This window comes from Chiloscyllium punctatum, chromosome 13 (genome assembly GCF_047496795.1).
Source record: "Chiloscyllium punctatum isolate Juve2018m chromosome 13, sChiPun1.3, whole genome shotgun sequence".
NCBI lineage: Eukaryota > Metazoa > Chordata > Chondrichthyes > Orectolobiformes > Hemiscylliidae > Chiloscyllium > Chiloscyllium punctatum.
This window is the reverse complement of record NC_092751.1, coordinates 101,798,868-101,820,741: the sequence shown is the minus strand read 5'-3', so window position 1 is coordinate 101,820,741 and position 21,874 is coordinate 101,798,868. Positions and strand designations below refer to the sequence as shown.

Here is a 21,874-nt window from a genome sequence, read left to right as displayed (position 1 = left end):
AAAACTCAATCAAGTTTGTGAGACATGATTTCCCACACACAAAACCATGTTGACTATCCCGAATCAGTCCTTGCCTTTCCAAATACATGTACATCCTGTCCCTCAGGATTCCCTCCAACAACTTGCCCACCACTGAGGTCAGGCTCACCAGTCTATAGTTCCCTGGCTTGTCTTTACCGCCCTTCTTAAACAGTGGCACCAAGTTTGCTAACCTCCGGTCTTTCGGCACCTCACCTGTGACTATCGATGATACAAATATCTCAGCAAAAGGCCCAGCAAACACTTCTCTAGCTTCCCACAGAGTTCTCGGGTACACCTGATCAGGTCCTGGGGATTTATCCACTTTTAACCGTTTCAAGACATCCAGCACTTCCTCCTCTGTAATCTGGACATTTTGCAAGATGTCACCACCTATTTCCCTACAGTCTATATCTTCCATATCTTTTTCCACAGTAAATACTGATGCAAAATATTCATTTAGTATCTCCCCCACTTTCTGTGGCTCCACACAAAGGCCACCTTGCTGATCTTTGAGGGGCCCTATTCTCTCCCTAGTTACCCTTTTGTCCTTAATATATTTGTAAAAACCCTTTGGACTCTCCTCAATTCTATCAAGCCAAAGCTATCTCATGTCCCCGTTTTGCCCTCCTGATTTCCCTCTTAAGTATACTCCTACTTTCTTTATACTCTTCTAAGGATTCACTTGATCTATCCTGTCTAAACCTGACATATGCTTCCTTCTTTTTCTTAACCGTGACCTTCAGGTTAAATCACCACCAGTCGTTTCTCTGTAATGACAGAGTAGCCCTGTGGTCTGATAAGACAACGGCAACTTTATATTTAAGTATAGACTTGCAAGGGAGCATATCCAGAAGGGCCCTCACAAATGTTTACAGATGCACCATAGAAAGCATTCTATCTGGATGCATCATGGCTTGGCACGGCCATGGCTCTGTCCAGGACCACAAGACACTACAGAAAGTTATGAACACAGCCCGGACCATCATGCAGTTTCCCATCCATTTACACGTTTCGTTGCCGTGAAAAGGTAGCCAACCTCATCAGAGACCCCTCCCACCCCGGTTATACTCCCTTCCAACTTCTTCCATCGCATACCAACAGATTTAGGAACAGCTGCTTCCCCGCTGTTATTAGACTTCTGAATGGACCCCTCAAATTTCAAATTTAATGTTGATCTCGCTCCTTGTGCATCTACTCTGCAGCCGGAACACTGTATTCCTCGCTCTGGTCTATTACCCTCATGCACTTTGTATGGTATGATCTGCCTGTACTGCACGCAAAACAGAACCTTTCACTGTATCTAGGTACATGTGACAACAACAAATTAAAGCAAATCTTAAACTGCGTGATAATCCACCATGGGACAGGATGGGATACTGAATGGTCCAATTTCATTTTGAATAAGTAAACCACATTGATACATTTACGAATCCTTGCTGTGTGATTGGAACAGCTGTGGGAAAAACAAAACACTGCAACACATTGCAAGTGATCTGGGAACCCACTGTGCTGCCTGATATTTGAGAATTAACTTTAGTTAAGATGTCTCAAACTCAGCACTACAATGATTCTGTCACTTTGTGCTACCTCACCCAGTTCCTTAACCTGCATTGGTCTCATACATGGGGAATTAATTAGATTCTTTCCACAGGCACTAAAGTTTAAAATTCAAAACAGTATATTGCAAGACCCTGCGGGCACTGTAGTGAATAGCAGTCTTTGTTAAAAAGTATAAAAACAGAAACCTGGTAACAGGAATTACTGGTCAAGACAAATATCTATCCATTTCACCTTCTACTATCCTCGTGGTTGTGCTGACAATGATACTGCACTGCTGAATGATACAAATCAACCTCTATCAATTAGTGTACATCAGGAGCAGGCTTGAGGCAAAGAAAGCTTTTGAAAAACTATACAGTCTCTTAAACTTGCTGTGTACCAGGACTCAAATTATTAATATTTTGTACCAGAGGGAGTTTGTTCATTTATTTTTAGCTTATTTCATTTCTACCGTCAGGTAGCAATAACAAATGCAAGTCTTGCTAACAACAACCACATCCCAAGAAAGGATTGGAAAAACTACTGGAAACATTGCTCTACACTTACCGTAATGACCTCCTTCATTCAGAAAGCAAATAGCTACAGCATGAGTAAGGCCTTTTGGCCCTTCAAGACTGCCCTGTGCCTCAACTCCTCATGGTAAAAACAAGGACTGCAGATGCTGGAAACCAGAGTCTAGATTAGAGTGGTGCTGGAAAAGCACAGCAGATCAGGCAGCATCCGAGGAGCAGGAAAATCGACATTTCAGGCAAAAGCCCTTCATCAGCCCTTCACATGTACCTAGATACAGTGAAAAGTTCTGTTTTGTGTGCAGTACAGGCAGATCATACCATACAAAGTGCATGAGGGTAATAGACCAGAGCGAGGAATACAGTGTTCCAGCTGCAGAGAAGACACACAAAGAGCGAGATCAACATTAAATTTGAAATTTGAGGGGTCCATTCAGAAGTCTAATATCAGAGGCGAAGAAGCTGTTCCTAAATCTGTTGGTACATGTCTATTCCTGATGAAGGGCTTTTGCCCGAAATGTCAATTTTCCTGCTCCTCGGATGCTGCCTGACCTGCTGTGCTTTTCTAGCACCACTCTAATCTAGACCCTCAACTCCTCATGTCAGCTCCAATATCTACTCATGAGTGAAACAAAATTGGGATTTGACTTATCAGGACACCATGAACTCCTGGTAACAATGCGGGAGCAGCAGGATTTGTCGTACTCCTTCAAGACCTCATAGGCAAAAAAGTCAAAAGAGAGAGAGAGAGAGAGAGAGAGCGAGAGAGAGAGCAACATGGACGCATACAGGACCTTGTGGCAAAGGACTGAACAAATGAAACTTGCCTGTATCAGAACATTACCAACTTTGACCAACCTTCATGCCATTGAATTTGGTTAGTTTGAGCATGAAGCTAATTTCTGTCAGCATTCAGTGCAATAATGAAAAGACAGTTCCATTATTAAATGAGAACAGTTTAATCACATATTCCCAGAACTCAATGAAAACTGATTAGATCAGCAGCCCATGCTGCTCAATACTTTTAAACTTATACTGATGCTGCTTTCTGAGTTTGCTGGACTTGACAAGCAATTAGAATTGTGTTTTTTAATAAAAAAATGGATACTGGAAGGATTTTGATTAAAAACTAACTCTCAATATTACAGAAGTCCCTTGTCTGGGCATGACCAGTGTCAATAAAAAGTTAATTGTTTTTCTCTGCAATCTTACCTTGAGGAGTTCCTTTGGGAAATCTTTCCCGTCATTCAGACCTTCCAGGTTCCCGATGAAGTCGGAACAAGACATCCTCTTGCCGATGTTCTGTGATCAGAAAAAGGAAAGTTAAGAGCCCAGTGCAAAAGAGAGAGCCTCCTGAGTAATTGAGGGAACGATGTGGTAAGGAAGAGGCAGGGCCGTGGAAAAACAGAATTTCCGGCACAGAGATCGGCCATTTGGCTGAAACAGTCCCTATACTAGCATGTCTTCCCTCCAAACCTCCTGCCACCACTTTTTTTTACCCTTTAATACAAATCCTTTCGCAGAATGTAGGCATTGCCAGCAAAGCCAGCCTCTGGTGCTCATCCCTAACTGCCCTGGAGGAGATCATAGTGAGCTGCTCCTTTTTTGATTTGATGATTAGATTCCCTACAGTATGGAAACAGGCCCTTTGGCCCAACAAGTCCACACTACCCTCCAAACAGTAACCCACCCAGTTCCATCCTCCTCTGACTGATGCCCCTAACACTATGGGCAATTTAGCGTGACCAATCCACCTAACCTGCACATCTTTGGACTGTGGGAGGAAACCCACGCAGACACTGGGAGAACGTGCAAACTTCACACAGACAGTCGCCCGAGGCCAGAATCGAACCTGGAACCCTGGTGCTGTGAGGCAGCGGTACTAACCACTGAGCCACCATGCCGCCTTGAACCGCTGCAGTCCATAGGAGGAGGCCATTCAACCCTCTGAGCTATTCAATATGGTCACAACCATTTTTAAGGGCATATTTCATATGCTTCATCACCTGATGAAGCAGCAGTGCTCAGAAAGCATGTGATTTCAAATTAACCTGTTGGACTATAACCTGTGTGACTTCTGACCTTGTCTACTCCAGTCAAATACCAGCACCTCCACATCATATTTTTAAGGCGTGAGGAGAAAGATGTTTAAAAAAGACATGAGGGGCAATTTTACTTTAAACACGCTGCAGTTTGCATGTGGAATGAACTCCCACAGGAAGTGGTGGATGTGGGTATAGTCACAATGTTTAAAAGATATTTAGATAAGTACGTGAGTAAGAAACGTTTGGAAGGAAAATCGGGCAAGTGAAGGCAGATGGGACTAATTTAGTTTGGGATTATGGTCGACATGGTAGGGAGAGGCTGAATAAGGCTGGGTCTGTTTTCTTTGCAGTGTTGGGGGCTAAGGGGTGACCTTACAGAGGTTTATAAAGTTGAGGGGCATGGATAAAATAGACAAGGTCTTTGCTCCAGGATGGAGGAGTCAAAAACTGGAGGGCATAGGTTGAAGGTTAGAGGGGAAAGATTTAAAAAGTGCCCCAAGGGGCAACTTTCTCACACAGAGGGTGGTGCTTGTATGGAATGAGCTGCCAGAGGAAATCATCGAGCCTAATACCCACCCAGATGCCTTTTAAAAGTTGTAACGGTATGTGAATAGGATGCGGGCCAAGTGCTGGCAAATGGGACTAGATTAGGTTAGGATGTCTAGTTAGCATGGACAAGTTGAAATGAAAGTCCGTTTCCGTGCTGTACACCTCTATGACTGGTTGGACTAAGGGATCGGTTTCTTTGCTGTGTGACTTGATGACTAATCCTTTGTCTTAGTGCCATATTTTTGCTTTCTCCCTATACCCCTTAAGGCTCTTTTCTAAAAAAAAATCTAAACATTTATCCATTTGCTTCTTGAATATTTTTAATAACTTGGGCTCCACTGCCTTCTGTGGTAGAGAATTTCACAGGTTTCCTGTCCTGTGAAGGAAGAAACTTTCCCTAAACCCAGTCCCAAATGGTCTACCCTGTATCTACAGATCGTGTCCCCAATTCTAGACTCCAACCCAGGGAAAGATCCTCTCTGCATCTAGTCTGTCCAGCCCTGTTAGAATTTTTCTTTTTATTTATTCATGAGACATGGACGTCACTGGCTAGGCCAACATTTACTGCCCATCCCTAATTGCCCAGAGGGCAGTTAAGAGTCAACCACATTCCTGTGGGTCTGGAGTCACATGTAGGCCAGGTAAGAATTTTCTGAAGGACATTAGTGAACCAGAAGAATTTTTCCAACCATTGACAATGGATTCATGGTCACCATCAGATTCATAGTTCCAGGTTTTAAAAAAAGAAATTAGGTTCAAATTCCACCAATTGCCATGGCAAGATTCAAACCTGGGCCCCCTGGATTAACAGTCCAGCAATAATATCACTAGGCCACCACCTCACCCCCTATACCTTTCAATCTGACCCCCACTCATCCTTCCAAAAGCTCTCATGAATATAGGGTCGGTCGAACAAACCTCTCCTCACACGGACGGTCCAGCCAATTCCTGTATCAGCCCAATGAACCTCTACTGCACTCGGTCTTGCACAAGAGCGCAGATCCTTTCTGAGGTGGAGACCCCAAAACTGCAGGCAATACTCTGAGTGTGGTCTCACCAAAGCTCTGTGTAACTGTAGTACAACTCAAACAACTCAAACAGCATTTCATGCAGGGGCACTCATCGTGCTGTCAGGGTGCGGACAACAGTGAAGGGATGGCGATATATTTCCAAGACAGAATGGTGAGCGGCTTGGAGGGGTACTCACAGGCGATGATGTTCCCATGTATCTGCTGCTTTAGTCCCTCTAGTTGAGGGAGGTCACAGGTTTAGAAGATGCTGTCAAAGAGCATCATTTGGGCTGCGATTGTTCATCTTGTATATGATACACACTGCTGCCACTGTACTTCAGTGGTGAAAGTAATGAATGGTGAATAGGGTGCTTATCAAATGGGCTTCTTTTTCCTGGATTGTTGAGTGCTTTCAGCTTCTTGAGTGTTGTTGGACCCACAGTCATCCAGTCAAGTGGAGAGTATTCTGTAAAACTCCTGACTTGTGCTTTGTAAATAGATGGACGTTGGGGAGTTAGGAGGTGAGTTGCTCATCAGACTTCACAGCCTCTGATTCCTTGCTCTTGTAGTGAGAGTCATACAGCATGGAAACAGAACCTTCAGTCTAACTTGTCCATGTCGACCAGACATCCCAATCTAACCTCGTCCTATTTGCCAGAATTTGGCCCATATCCCTCTGAACTCTTCCTATTCATTTACCCATTGCCTTTTTAATGTTGTAACTGTATCCACCTCCACCTCTTCCTTTGGCAGCTTGTTACATACATACATCACCCTCTGTGTGAAAAGGTTACCCCTCAGGTCCCTTTTAAATCTTTCCTCTCTCACCTCATACCTATGCTCTCTAGTTTTGGTCTCCCCTAACGTAGGAAAAGGACCTTAGCTATTCACGCTATCTACGCCTCTCATGATTTTATAAACCTCGAGAAGATCACCTCTCAGCCTCCGATACTCCAGGGAAAAAATGCTCCAGCCAATTCAGCCTCTCTCTATAACTCCAAACCTCCATCCTTTCTGCACCCTCTCAAGTTTAACAACGTCCTTCCTAATAGAAGGGTGACCAGAATTGTGTGCATCATTCTCCAAGTGGTCTCACCAACATCCTGTACAGCTGCAACATGACATATCAACTCCTACACTCAATGTTCTGCTCCATGTCCTCACCAATGAAGGCAAGTCGGCCAAGTGCCTTCTTCATCACCCTATCTATCTCTGATTCCACTATATGGCTGATCAATCTTAGTTTATCCCCCGGAATGTTGATGATGGGGGATTCTGCAATGGTAATGGCAGTTGAATATGTTAAGGGAAGATGGTTTGGTCCTCCCTTTTTTTAAGAAGGTCATTGCCCAGCACTTGTATGGTGTGAATGTTACTGGTCACTTATCAGCCCAAACTTGTATTGCCCAGGTCATTGTATAAGCTTGAGCAAACATTCCCACTTCCGACTTTATGAAGTGAGGGGTGGAGAAACACCATTGATGAAGCAGCTGGAGATGACTGGGCTCAGGGGACTAGGACACTATGCTGAGGAACTCCTGTCGCGATGTCTTGGGATTGAGACATTTAACTTCCACAGCCATCATCCTTTATGCTAGGCATGACATCGACCAGTACAGAGTTTCCCCTAGAATGCTATTGACATAAAATTTGCTAGGGCTACATAGATTCCCATGCTACCTTAATGTCAAGGGCAGTCAGTCTCACCTCTAGGCTGGAGTTCAGTTCCCAACAGCATACCTTCTGAAAGAATGTGCATCCATATTGAAAAAAAAACATAAAATGAACTGGGAACCCTTGGATGAGGCTTGTATTCCCTTAAGTACAAGGTCAAGGGGTGATCTTACTGAAGTGTTAAAGAGGTGTTGAGAGAGTAGATCGAGGGAAAGTATTTTCTCTTCTGATGGGGGGGACAAGCAGGGATGATCAATAAATTCCTACTAGATTTTTCAACAGTGTTGTCAGAAAACACTTCTTCACGTGAAAATCTGGAAGTTTCCCCATCCCCTAAAAGCTGTTTGAGGGGGGGGGGGGGGGGGGGGGGAGAAGGAGGTCAAACGAAAATGTCTTCACGGTGATTAATAGTTTTTGCTAGGCAAAGCTTAGCGACAAAAGCAGGTTGATGGAGTTAAAACACAGACCAGCTATGATCTAAATCAACGGCAGAAGAGGCTCAAGCAGTTGAATGGCCTCCCCCTGTTCCTATCCAACTTTGACTGAAAGGTATAATCAACACCTTGTTTCAGCAACGATGAGTCTTTGTTCGGAGGCCATCAATTGAAGTAGGGAGCATTTGGTTGCTATTGGTTGCAAAGTCATCAGTGAACTCTCTGCTCAGATAGATTACATTGAACTCAGCTCCTGCTGAGCTATTGTAATTCTGAAGCCCAATTACTGTGCTGCTGCTGATGGTTACTCCCAGCACAATGTAGAATTCGAATTTGTGGAGTTAGGAATTTGAAGGAATGTTAGAGATATGAGTCTTTGTCACCGCTTATTCCTTGGCCTCCAGCTAGGCCTTTATTTAGGTGATTGGCAGAATACTTTCCTAAAATCATTCAAGTTGCTGAATCAAGGGCAATGTTAAAAGCCGAATTCAGCAGGATGTGTTAACCTCTGTGTGTACAAGCTATAAATCCACTGCTGAAAATGTGTTGCTGGAAAAGCGCAGCAGGTCAGGCAGCATCCAAGGAGCAGGAGAATCGACGTTTCGGGCATGAGCCCTTCTTCAGAGCTCTTCCAAGGATGCCTTCCTTGAAGAAGCTCTCTTCCCTGATCTCCAGCATCCGCAGTCCTCCCTTTCTCCGAGAAGGTAACTCTACTATGGGGAAAATTCTATACAGCAGTGAAGTGTGCTCAGTTACCAAAGCCTTAACAGAAGTGCAAAGTTTGGAGTACAAACATTAATCAGTGCTAAAGTTTGGCAGAACTATTCCTAACTCTTCACATAAACTTGTGAAATTCCCCTGATAAGGAGTCAAATTCCAGGGTAATCTTCAGATTAGATTAGATTACTTACAGTATGGAAACAGGCCCTTTGGCCCAACAAGTCCACACCGCCCCGCCGAAGCGCAACCCACCCATACCCCTATATTTACCCCTTACCTAACACTACGGGCAATTTAGCGTGGCCAATTCACATCTTTGGACTGTGGGAGGAAACCGGAGCACCCGGAGGAAACCCACACAGACACAGGGAGAACTTGCAAACCCTACACAGTCAGTCGCCTGAGGCAGGAATTGAACCCAGGTCTCTGGCGCTGTGAGGTAGCAGTGCTAACCACTGTGCCACTATAGGCCAATTGGATCAAGGTGTATATTCAAACTGAAGGGGACCACACAGCCACTGAGCCTCCTCTATGATTCAATTAAGCAGCTAATCTGTACCACAACTCCATGAACTCCATATCCCTTGATGCATGGTTAGGGTGAATAGCCAAGGTCTTTTCCCCAGCGTGGAGGAGTCCAAAACTGGAGGGCATAGGTTTAAGGTGAGAGAGGGAAAAGATTTAAAAGGGTCCTAAGGGAAAACATTTTCATCCAGATGGTGTGTATATGAAAGGAGCTGCCAGAGGAGGTGAGAGTGTGGTGCTGGAAAAGCACAGCAGGTCAGGCAACATCCAAAGAGCAGGAGAATCAATGTTTTGGGCATAAACCCTTCATCACGAATTCCATTCCTGACGAAGGGCTGTGCTTTTCCAGCGCCACACTCTCGACTCTAATCTCCAGCATCTGCAGTCCTCACCTTCACCTGCCAGAGGACGTGGTAGAGGCTGGTACAATTACAACATTTAAAGGCAGCTGAATGGGTATATGAATAGGGAGGGTGTAGAGGGATATGAGCTAAGTGTTGACAAATGGGACTAGATTAATTTAGGATATCTGGTCGGCCTGGACGAGTTGGACTGAAGGGTCTGTTTCCGTGCTGTTTAACTCTATGACTTTATCTATACATTGTATGACAATACTGTGCCTTTGCAAGATGTGTCCTGTCCTGTTTCTCTTGCAGAGGAAGGGGGGGGGGGGGGGTGTTATCACAGTGGTATTGAAATATCTCTTATTGACAGGCATCTGGTAAACAGCTTTGAGTAATCCCGGAGTGTTTTTTTTAAGTAAGACAAAATAACCATGAATAGATGGTGTTGGGCTCACACAGACCCAGAAGGACTTTAGTTTTCAGCTGATGGCTCGAGTTCACTGCTCCTGGAGTGAAGGCTTGGGATTACATTCCCTACAGTGTGGAAACAGGCCCTTCGGCCCAACAAGTTCACACTGACCCTTCGAAGAGTAACCCACCCAGACCCATTTCCCTCTGACTAATACACCTAACACTAAGGGCAATTTAGCACGGTCAATTCACCTGACCTGCACACCTTTGGACTGTGGGAGGAAACCAGCGCATCCAAAGGAAACCCATGCAGACATGGGGAGAATGTGCAAACTCCACACAGACAGTCGCCCAAGGTGGGAATCGAACCCGGGTCCCTGGCGCTGAGAGGCAGCATTGCTAACCACTGAGCCACTGTGCTGCCCTTAGTGTATTGACATCACTCACCTCACAGTCTCACTACTCCCTGGGTGAAGAAGTTTCTCTCGAATTCACTATTGGATTGCTTTATTTATGAAGGGGATCCGTCTGTCACTGGCTGGGCCAGCATTTATTGCCTATCCTGAACTGCCCTGGAGAAGGTGGCAGTGAGTTGTAATCCATGAGGTCTGGATAGACCCACAATGCAGTTCAGGAGGTCCATGAGGTCTGGATAGACCCACAATACAGTTCAGGAGGTCCATGAGGTCTAGCTAGACCCACAATGCAGTTAAGGAGGTCCATGAGGTCAAGACAGACCCACAATGTAGTTAAGGAGTGAACTCCAGGATTCCGACCCAGCAATATTGAAGGAACAGTGATATATTTCCAACTGTCGGGATGGTGAGTAGCCTGGAGTGGAACCTGAAGGTGGTGGTGCTACATGTCTCTGCTGCCCTTGTCCTTCTAGATAGAAGAGGTCGTTGTTGAAGGAGTCTAGGGAAGTTGCTGCAGCACCTCTCGTAGATGGTAGACATTGCTGTCACTCTGCCTTAATCAATGTTGACGGTGGTGGATGGGATGCTAATCAAGAAGGGGGCTGCTTTGTCCTGGATGGTGTCGAACTTGTTGAGGTGTTGGAGCTGCATTCATTCAGGCAAGCAGGGAATATTCCATCACACCCTTGGCTTGTGCCTTGTAGGTGGTGGACAGGCTTTGGGGAGATTTATTAGATATTGGAATAGATTTATTTGTGTCGATTTTATAATTACAACCTTTAGTTTTGAAGTTCCCATAAAAGTGAAATCATTTTCTCAATATGTATCCTATTAAACCTTTTTATTGTTTTACAGATCTCTATTGGCCTCTGCAAACAGCTCACAAAAATTGATTATTCCCGATCTTAAAAACTCAATTTGTCGTCCAGTGTCTACAGACATTTCCAGCAGAGAATTTCCAATTTCTTCAGCACAGATTACTTCAATCGCTACATTTAATAAAACTAAATATGTGACTTTACAGTTTTTCATAGATATTTTCTGACATTTCTATTGGTAATGCCTAATTAGTGCGATAACTCAGTAGCAGCAACAATAGGGATATCATATTTTGAAAAAAGTGAGAAGTCACATGATACCAGGTTATTGTCCAACAAGTTTATTTGAAAACTTCACTTAATGAAGGAGCAATAACCTGACGTTGTGCAACTTCTGACTTTGTCTACCCCAGTTCCACACTGACCTCTCCACATTTTGAAGACTTCTCAAATGTTAATTCTGATCTCTCTCTCTCTCTCTCTCTCTCTATACACCTTCTCTGTGACTGTAACTCTGTATTCTGCACTCTGTCCTGCTACCTTGATTTACTTTGTATGGTACGATCTGCCTGTATAGCATGCAAAACAATACCTTTCACTGTATCACAGCACACGTGTCAACAATAAATCAGTCAATCATCCAGGGAATAGGGAAAACGGGAAGGGGAAATAAAATGTGAGCCAGTATATGCTGGGTAAAGTAGGTCTTTGACAAGATCAAGACGCTTCTCAGAAGCTATATTCTCGATCTTCTCATCCCATGCCTTGTTCCATTGCCCTCTATTGACACTTACATGTCCATGAAGATCCGTATTAAGCAGCATCAGCGCACATGTTAGCGTGTGAATACCATCTGCAGAAGAAAAAAGAAAGAGGATTACTTAGGATGGCTAGAATCCATAGCACTGGAGACAGACTCTCGAGTCAATCCCAGAGTTGAAGGAATATCACACTGCTGTCATTCTCTCTCACTCACACTTGTATTTCATGTCAAAGCGCTATCTAGCTCAGTTTTGTTTTTAATATCTGTTGTTTCAAGGGATGTCAGCTTGGCTGGTAAGGACAGTGTTTGTAACTCTTCCCCTAACTGAGTGGCTTGCTGGACCATTTCGGAGGGCAGGTAGGATTCAATTACAAAGAAAGGTAAAATTGCCCAAGGCCCAGAAGACTCGTCTCTCGTTAGAAGTACAGTCAGTGATGAGGGGGTCAACCTGGGGGTCACCACACCACAGGAAAGGGGAAGAGGCTGAAAAGATATAGCTTTAGTGATAGCTTCAGCCAGTGTCAGAATTGAACCTGCACTGTTGCACCACTCTGTATCACAAACCAGGCGTCCTAATTAACCAATCCACATGCCAGATAAGGACAGAACATGTCCTTCCTTAAAGGATGTCAGTGAACCAGGTGGATACCTACCAGAATAATTGTCAAAGTCACAGAATCATAGAATCCCTACAGCGTGGAAAGAGGCCATTCGACCCTTCAAATCTGCACCGATCCTCCAAAGAGCACCCCACCAAGGTTCAACACCCCCTCCCATCCGATCCTGCTTCTCCCTTTTTGGCTGGTACAACTACAATATTTAAAAGGTATCTGGATGGGTCTATGAAAAGGAAGGATTTAGAGGGATATGAGCCAAGATCTGGCTAATAGGACTAAATTGGATTGGGATATCTGGTCGGTATGGGTGTTTGGATCGAAGGATCTGTTTCCACACTGTAAATCTCTATGACTCTATAATTCACTTAGCCTGCACTTCCCAGGGCACTATGGTCAATTTAGTGTGGCCAATCCAAACAATCTGCACATCTTTGACTGTGGGAGGAAGCCCACGCAGACACGGGGAGAATGTGAAAATTCCACACAGACAGTCGCCCGAGGCTAGAATCGTATCCGGGTCTCTGGCGCTGTCTGGCAGCAGTGCTAATCACTGAGCCACGATGCCATCCAAAAAGTACACACTTCCCATAACTGTCCCCATAATGAAACTGGCTTTCAATTTCCTATTTAATTCATTAGATTTAAATTCCACCAGTAGCCCTGGTGGGATCTGAGCCCATTTGAGCCCTGAGGCCAGTCACCTTGCCACAGCCTGCACCTTCCTGTTAAATATAGGTCAAGAGTAAGAGGCCTCTCTTTGAAAGGATCATTTGCTCTGAGAGGAACATTTGAGTATGACACTCTCTTCCTCAAAATGCAGTGGAGGCTGGTTCTTTGAATTTATCCAAGTTAGATTTTTAAAACACACCAGTCAAAGGGAGGAAAGTGGAAATAACAGCATAATTGAGCATTCATGTGGAGGTGCCAGTGTTGGACTGGGATGGACAAAGTTAAAAATCAAACAATGTCAGGTTATAGTCCTGATGAAGGAACTGTGCTCCAAAAGCTAGTACTTCCAAATAAACGTGTTGGACTATAACCTGGCATTGTGTGATTTTTAACCTTATCGACCTTTGTGAAGCCAAATAAAGGAGAACATATCAATGCCAACGTTCGCCATCTTGGCAGGCTATTCCTACAGATTTTGTTTTGCTAGAAGAAAGATTGTGTGATATCTTGGAGATGCTTAATACTATGGAAGGAGAACACACAATGGACAGAATTAAATCAGTCTACAGTGATTGTGGGGCTTAGAATGAAGAGCAAATTAAATTCAAGAGGATTAGAACAGAGAGCAGGAGAAGTTATTTCAATTTGCTTTTAAACAGAGGATGGCAAAATTGTGAAAAGCACCACCACAGTTGAAGGAGAACTACATAATAGCTTGTCACAGCTTAGCAAAGTTGAAAAATGTGGTGCTGGAAAAACACAGCAGGCCAGGCAGCGTCCGAGGAGCAGGAGAATCGACGTTTCGGGCGTAAGCCCTTCTTCAGGAATCTTCAGGGCTTATGCCCGAAACGTCGATTCTCCTGCTCCTCGGATGCTGCCTGGCCTGCTGTGTTTTTCCAGCACCACATTTTTCAACTCTTGTCTCCAGCATCTGTAGTCCTCACTTTCTCCACAGCATAGCAAAGCTGTTTTCCGAAGACCCGGACAATATCCAGGTTTGGGCTGGGAATTTGCACCAAATGCCACACAATTACCAGGCAATGACCATCGTTAACAAGAGGGAACCTAACCACCATTCCTCCACATTCAATAGTTGACATCATCATTGAATCCCCCACTATCAATATTCTGGGGCTTACCATTGATCTGAAACTGAACTGGACTAGCTACTGTGAGTACAAGGCAGATTCGAGGCTAGGAATCCTGCAGTGAGTAAACCATCTCCTGACAACTCAGCCCACAGGCACAAGTTAGGAGTGTGGTGGAATATTCCCCGCTTGCCTGGAATGCAGCTCCAACAATACTGAACAGCTTGACACTACCTATGACCAGCTGCCCAATTAATTGCCATTGCACCCATAAACATTCAAACTCTCAACCAGTATCAGCAGGATCTACAATATGCACTGCAGATATTCACCAACGCCCTTAGATAGAACCTTCTAAGTCCCTTGAAGGACAAGGGCAGCAGAAATACCAGCATGGATTTTTCAAGCAGAACTTGGTCCCACACTGTAATTTCTATATAATTCCCTCCCAAGTGCATAAGGTATTCAATCTCTTCCATATCAGAGTCTGACCAGAGTCCGTACAACAATTCAAGATCCTGCCGAACAATCTGTTTCAACATTAACCCCTCAAATCACAGAATTCAGTGAAAAATTAGGAAGACAAAACAATGCAGAACTCTGCACAACCAAATTGTACAGAATGGCATTTGTGCAGGGAAATAGTATTGTGATAAAAGGTCAGTTAGGATCCAGGTAATAACACAGCAGAACTGATGGACCAAAGGGTCTACTTCTGCTCCTATTTTCTACATTTCCAAAAAGGCTCTGGGACTGTGGTAAGAAGAATAATCTTGAATGTAGAAATACAGGAACAATGAATTTTTTTTTCCCATTGCACAAAGATTTAAGATTATTTATATCAAGGGTAAAGCCGAGAGGAGTTCAAGCTGTTTCCTGTGAGAGTAAAGGGCAAGTATGGGAATGGATTTATTTAAAAGTAAAGAAGATATACAGGACTGAGGGAGGCCATTTGGCCCATTGACAGCTGAGAAAGAGCTATCAAACCTAATCGCATTTCGGTCAGCAGCCCGATAAGTTTTTAGCAAGTTCCCCAAGTGTCAGAGGATTTGTGTTTTTTTTAAAAATGAAGGTTTTTGGCTCCATCACTCATGCAGGCAGCAAGTTTGGGCAGCACGGTGGCACAGTGGTTAGCACTGCTGCCTCACAGCGCCTGAGACCCGGGTTCAATTCTCGCCTCAGGTGACTGACTGTGTGGAGTTTGCACGTTCTCCCCGTGTCTGCGTGGGTTTCCTCCGGGTGCTCCGGTTTCCTCCCACAGTCCAAAGATGTGCAGGCCAGGTGAATTGGCCATGCTAAAATTGCCCGTAGTGTTAGGTAAGGGGTAAATGTAGATGTAGATGTAGGGTTATGGGTGGGTTACGCTTCGGCGGGTCGGTGTGGACTTGTTGGGCCGAAGGGCCTGTTTCCACACTGTAAGTAATCTAATCTAATCTAATCTAATCTAGATCCTCACCATCCTTAGGTTCTCTCTAATCTTCCCCCTAGTAACAATAAATGTCGCTCTCTTCGTTAGTAATCATTTGCTTTCTGCATTCTTGTTAAGGATGGGGGCTTCACTGGCAAGGCCAACATTTATTTCCTGTCCTCCACTAATTGCCCTTGGGCGGAATGCCTTGTGAAACCACTTCAGAGGGCAGTTAGGAGTCAACCACATTGCTGTAGGTCTGGAGTCACGTGAAGCCCAGACCAGGTGAGGAGGGCAGATTTCCTTCTCTAATGGACATTAATGAACCAAATGATTTTTCACTGCTAAGGCAGTTTCCCATCTGCTTTATCCTGGCCTTTCATTTACCGTATATACTTGAGTAAAGGTCGATCTCATGCAAATGTTGACCCCCTATTTTTGGCTAAAAAATCTGGAATTTTCCATATATCTCGTGTAAATGTTGACCCTAGTTCTTCACAGACAACAGATCAACATTTGTAAGTCAAGGTATTATCCTGAACATAAATGTTATGAGGAAATTATTTTTTATTCGCGCTATTATGTGTTTTGATGTAAAATTCACAACAGTCTGGTGCAAAAGTTTAAGACACATCAGGTCAGAGTCAGGTGATAACTTCCCTTTGTGTGCAGCTCAGCTGAGGTCAGTTCCCTTGTAGCACTCGTGGAATACAGTCGTATTAACACAATTTGTTGTGCTTTTTTTTTATTCGTTCAGAGATCAATTGGGCTTCTGCTCATGATACGGTACTTTGGACTGTAGCATGAATTTCAGCCCCTCAGAAGTAATATCCATGTAATAATCAATCCAATAAATTTAACCTGAAAAAATAGTCTGAACATTTTCACTTTTACACAAGTATAGCTCAATCTGATCTCCCCTTACCCTCTTCTGCCCCAAAGAAAATAATTTCAGCCTATCCAATCATTCTTCGATAAAGCTTCAGCAATTCATCATTTTAAATTCTGTAAAACTAGTAAAAGGTATAGAATAGACATAAGTTTATCCGTAGCATTGCTATTTTGATCATAACCACACTTTTCGCTCAAAAAACGCTGGAATGTCTATCTTCTTAGCTTTATTTCTTATTTTCCTAACATATACAATGTATATCTGTAATGTAGTGTCACTAACTTTCTTTATTTTCTCAATTATTTTGTAGCTAAGATTTGTGCCCAGGTACCTAAGATGGCACCACGTGTTGTATACTTCTCACTGTAGTCCTGTTCTTTTGAAACTTGAGCACACATATGGCAACTGTACCATTCAAGATCGGAGATGGTTACAGAGAGTGGTGAACTCAGCCCAGACAATCACAAAGGCCAAACTCCCATCTATGGAATCCAACTACCAGGCCCGCTGTCAAGGAAAAGCTGCCAGCATTCTCAAAGATCCATCTCACCCTGGCAATGTTTTTCCACAACATCTACCTGCAGGGGGAAGGTACAGAAGCCTGAGCACACGCACCAGCCGGTTTTGTATCAGCTTCTACCCTACTGTTGTTAGCACTGCTGCCTCACAGCATCAAGGACCCGGGTTCAATTCCAGCCATGGGTCTCTGTCTGTGTGTAGCGTGCACGTTCTCCCAGTGTCTGCATGGGTTTCCTTCGGGTTCTCCAGTTTCCTCCCAAAGATGTGCAGGTTAGGTAGATAGGCCACGGGGAATAAGGGGATGGGTCCAGGGGGGAATACTGTTTGGAGGGTCGGCATGAACTTGATGGGCCGAATAGGCTGCTCCCACACTGTAGGGATTCTAACAGGGAAGATCTCCCAACAGTGGGGTTGTAATGTAGAAATTGCCAATATAAACATTTAAAGGCTCTACAAATGGCCATTTTTACATTTGAAGGCCATTAAGTTTAAGGCTCCGTTCCCCATTCTAGCAGGAAATGATCCCCCCTCACCTCTGTCCTCCCTAGTTGGCTATCCAGAGGGATCTGCTCTGCACCATCTCCCTGCCCATCGCTATGATGCATTTACCACCTCACCCTCTCAATCCTCAGTCTGCCTCAGCATCACCTACTCCATTTGACTCCTGAACCTTAATTGGTACAGAGACTGAACCTACCCTCTGCAGATATGGCCCCGGGATTGCACTGATGGTATCTATGTGAAAAGTGGATCAGCACTCGCTCCCGCTCCTGCGTCTCTCCCATTAGTGCAAACTCCTTCAAGAAAGCTCTGCAAAGAGACAACCAAGACCATAGTTTAGTCACATATTAAAATCATGAACAGGTACCTGTACTCTGCTGGCAGAAAGAAACATGATCAGGCATTGTGTTCTTTCTGAAGGAAACAAAAGCCTAGCGACAATAGGGTGCACTCTCTACGGCAACATCTCAACCAACCTGAGTGAACTTGCAAACCAATCAGCAGCCTTTTCTCATGCAGTGTAAATTGTTGTTCCCTTTGAAATTTGGCATTCTTGTAGAAGTCCAGATGAGAGCAAGATGAAAGATTTGACAACATGACTCTTTTATCCACAATATTTGAGTTTGGTAGGACCAATTATTAGTATTAAAATCAATTCATTCTCTCTCAACTGGCCCAACATTGGAAAAGGTTTGTGTGCTGCATGTGTGCAGGAGATGGTACTTGGAGGGCCAGGTCATAGAGTCAAAGATATACAACATGGAAACAGACCTTTCGGTCCAACTCGTCCATGCCGACAGGATATCCTAACCTAATTTAGTCCATATCCCTCTAAACCCTTCCTATTCATATACCCATCCAGATGCCTTTTAAATGCTGTAATTGAACAAGACTTCACCAGTTCCTCTGGCATACACACACCACCCTCTGTGTGAAAACAATTGCCCTAAGCTCCCTTTTAAATTTTCCCCTCTCACCTTAAATCTGTGCCCTCTAATTCTAGACTCCCCCACCCCAGGGAAAGGACCTTGTCTATTTATCCTATTCATGCCCCTCATGATTTTATAAACCTCTTCATGGTCACCCCTCGGCCTCTGACACTCCAGGGAAAACAGTCCCAGCCTATTCAGTCTCTCCCTATAGGTCAAATCCTCCAACCCTGGCAACATCCTTGTAAATCTTTTCTGAACCCTTTCAGGTTTCACAACATCCTTCTGATAGGAAGGAGACCAGAACTGCACACAGTATTCCAAAAGTGGCCTAACCAATGCCTTGTACAGCTGCAACAAGACCTCCCAACTCCTTTAATCCATACTCTGACCAATAAAGGAAAGCATACCAAATGCCTTCTTCACTATCCTATCTACCTGCAACTCCACTTTCAAGGAGCTATGAACCTGCACTCCAAGGTCTCTTTGTTCAGCAACACATCCCAGTAATTGATTACAAACAAATTTTATTTATCCAACTATTTTAACCAGATTGAAGCAAAATGGATTTAAAACTCCTTAATATGTATGACTTTTTATGGAGACCTTTATTAGACACTAACATAAAAGACTTAAAACAGACTTATCTGGGTTTTGAAAGTTATTAGACACAGACAATGACCCTCCGGTCTCTCTTACCTCAGAGCCTGATCTAGATTCATCCCCGTGAAGTCAAAAAACCTCAGGTATTCCTCAGCCACCATCTTACTGAAGTCGTTACTGAAACAAGAATAGGAGGACAGTGAAAAGAGGAGACAACGAGAGATGAGCAGCAGAGGAGAGAGAGAAGAGAGAGGAAAGAAAGGTATAGAGGAAAGAAAGAAAGAGCGAGATGCTGCGAAAGTTTGAGCTTCAAGCTCGTTTACAAATCGTTAAAACCAGCACAAAGTGCACCCTTTTTGAGGGTCATAGAAACCTTAGAGTGTGGAAGCAGGCCATTTGGCCCAGTGTGTCCACACCAACAATCCAAAGAGCATCCCATCCAGACCCACCCCCACCCCCACCCTGTAACTCTGCATTTCCCATGGCTAAACCACCTAGCCTGCACATCCCCTAGACACTGCAGGTTATTTAGCATGGCCAATCCACCTGACCTGCACACCTTTGGACTGTGGGAGGAAACCGGAGCACCCGGAGGAAACCCACACAGACACGGGGAGAATGTGCAAACTCCACACAGACCGCCCGAGGCTGGAACTGAACCTGGGCTCCTCGTGTTGTGCAGTACAGGTGCTAACCACTAAGCCTGAGAAGCTTTGCATTTGCATTAAAACTCATTTGAAAATGCCAAACCCAAAATGTGGCTTCAACCAGCATTTTGAAACAGAACTTTTTTTTTAAAAAATGAAAATGCGCTTGACGTTACCCAGCAACATTTAAGAGTTTTTAAAAAGTGCAGCTTAAATGGGACTATCACAAAAATAAGTCAAGTTTTGTCACTGTCGCAACCTGTAAGCCAATTTGACATGACCAGAAATTCCTGTTAAAATCTATGCTGAATCATTCATTTACAGAGGCACAGTGCCGAGTAAAAGTTATGCTCAAATTTCTAACAGCATCCTGTGCCTAAAGGACCCAGCTTAATTTTTACAGCCTCCTTAAAAAGACTGTAAATAGGTGTTTAATGGAAAGGCACATTGGTAATTATTGACTCTGGGAGGCATGATTACATTTTGGACAGGGGCTATCCTCAACACTGATTTTTTTTAGACTTTCTCACGTGATTGCTGAAACCCAAGCTGCATCGAATGTAACTTGCACTTAAAATTCCTCTTAACATTTTACACCAGCTGTGTCGAGACAGACAGAATTGTGCTGTCTATCCAATTTTTTGGGGTGGGGGGTTGGGGATGAGAGAGAGTGTGAGAGTGAGTGACTGAGTGAGTGAGTTTGTGTGAGAGAGAAAGGGAGGGAGGGAGGGAGGGAGGGAGGGAGAGAGGGAGAGAGAGAGAAAGGGAGAGAGAGGGAGCAGGAGAGGAGGAGCGGGAGGAGGAGGAGCGGGAGAGGGGGAGCGGGAGAGGGGGAGCGGGAGAGGGGGAGCGGGAGAGGGGGAGCGGGAGAGGGGGAGCGGGAGAGGGGGAGCGGGAGAGGGGGAGCGGGAGAGGGGGAGCGGGAGAGGGGGAGCGGGAGAGGGTGTGTGAGAGTATGATTTCACAGGGTAGGAGAGGATATGAAAGACAAGTTGCCAGTGGGGTCAGAAACAGAGAATCACAGAGGCAAAAATTTGTTTAAAACATTCATGAACAGGAATTGTGGATCCAGCGAAGAAACCAAAAATGGGAAAGGGACTCAACAAAAGGAAGAAAAGCACAGGAAAAAGTGAAACATGAAACAGCAATGGGTCTAAAATGAGAGAGGAGATAACAGTAAATAGTAAAGTGATGTGGAATTATACAAAACGTGTAATGGAGGCACTTAGAAGGATAGAATGGGAGTAAGTAATAGAAAGTGAACAGGAGAAAGGATGGCAGAAAGTTAAAAAGTGGCAGAAAAGAGAGGAGAGAAAAGGAGGAACAGCAGAGGAGTAAAAGAAAAGGAAAGATAAAAAGGAGCGAAGGCAGTGAGTGAGTCAAGGAGGATAAATGGAAAATCATTACAACTTGTTCGAGACATTTTAAAACATTGATACAGCAGCACCCTCTCTTGGTGTGATAAGGTAAACTGAAGCTGGTATAAAACCCATGTACTGGTTTCTTAACAGCCTGAACCTGTTTGGACAGTTTGTACAATAATATGTGACTAAAAGCATAATCCAGATTAAATAACTATCCTGAAACTGCAACACATTTCCTGTTGTTCCTGTGTGTTTTTAATGATCGGCTTTGTCCTCCAAGAATGGAACAGAAACCAGAGTGTGGAGTGCACCGCACCACAATCATACCTTCATACTTTGCCTTTCTTAATGCTTGTTACTTTTCAGCAGACAGCAGGCAATGATCTAAGGGCTGCATGAAAAGTGCTGACATTTCTGGCACAGGTTCTATTGCATACACTTCTCTTTTTAGAACCCCTTTCTCCCACATAAAAATATTTTAAGAAGGAACAGGAGTAGGCCATTCAGCCCCTCTTGCCATTCTATAAGATCATGGCTGATCTGCCCACGGCCTCGACTCCTTGCTGTGACAGTTCCTCATGACTCTCAATGCCTCAAGCTTTCAAAACTCTAGGCCCCTCCCACATCTGCTCTTGTCAGGTTCCCTCAGAATCTTGTATGTTTCAATAGGATCACCCCTCACTCTTCTAATTAACAATTAAAGGCCTAACCAGTTTAGATGCTCTTGATAAGTCAATCCCTCCAATCCAGGAATTGGCCTAAGTGAATCTCTTTTGAACGGCCTCCAATGCAGTACAGCCTTTCTTATATGTGGGGACCCAGACAGTGCACAGTGTCC

General features: G+C 44.2%; 1 protein-coding gene across 14 annotated transcripts in view; it reads right to left on the bottom strand.

The window, feature by feature from the left end:
* Nucleotides 1-21,874, bottom strand: part of LOC140484719 (PH and SEC7 domain-containing protein 1-like) — a 208,566-nt gene that overhangs the window by 55,688 nt on the left and 131,004 nt on the right. For all 14 annotated transcript variants that reach the window (XM_072583468.1, XM_072583466.1, XM_072583473.1 and 11 more), the window contains 4 exons: nucleotides 19,122-19,202; nucleotides 17,690-17,802; nucleotides 11,831-11,889; nucleotides 3,303-3,392 (listed from right to left, as the gene is read on the bottom strand). In XM_072583468.1, coding sequence (XP_072439569.1) covers nucleotides 3,303-3,392; nucleotides 11,831-11,889; nucleotides 17,690-17,802; nucleotides 19,122-19,202 — 343 coding nt within the window. The remainder of the gene's footprint in view (nucleotides 1-3,302; nucleotides 3,393-11,830; nucleotides 11,890-17,689; nucleotides 17,803-19,121; nucleotides 19,203-21,874) is intronic.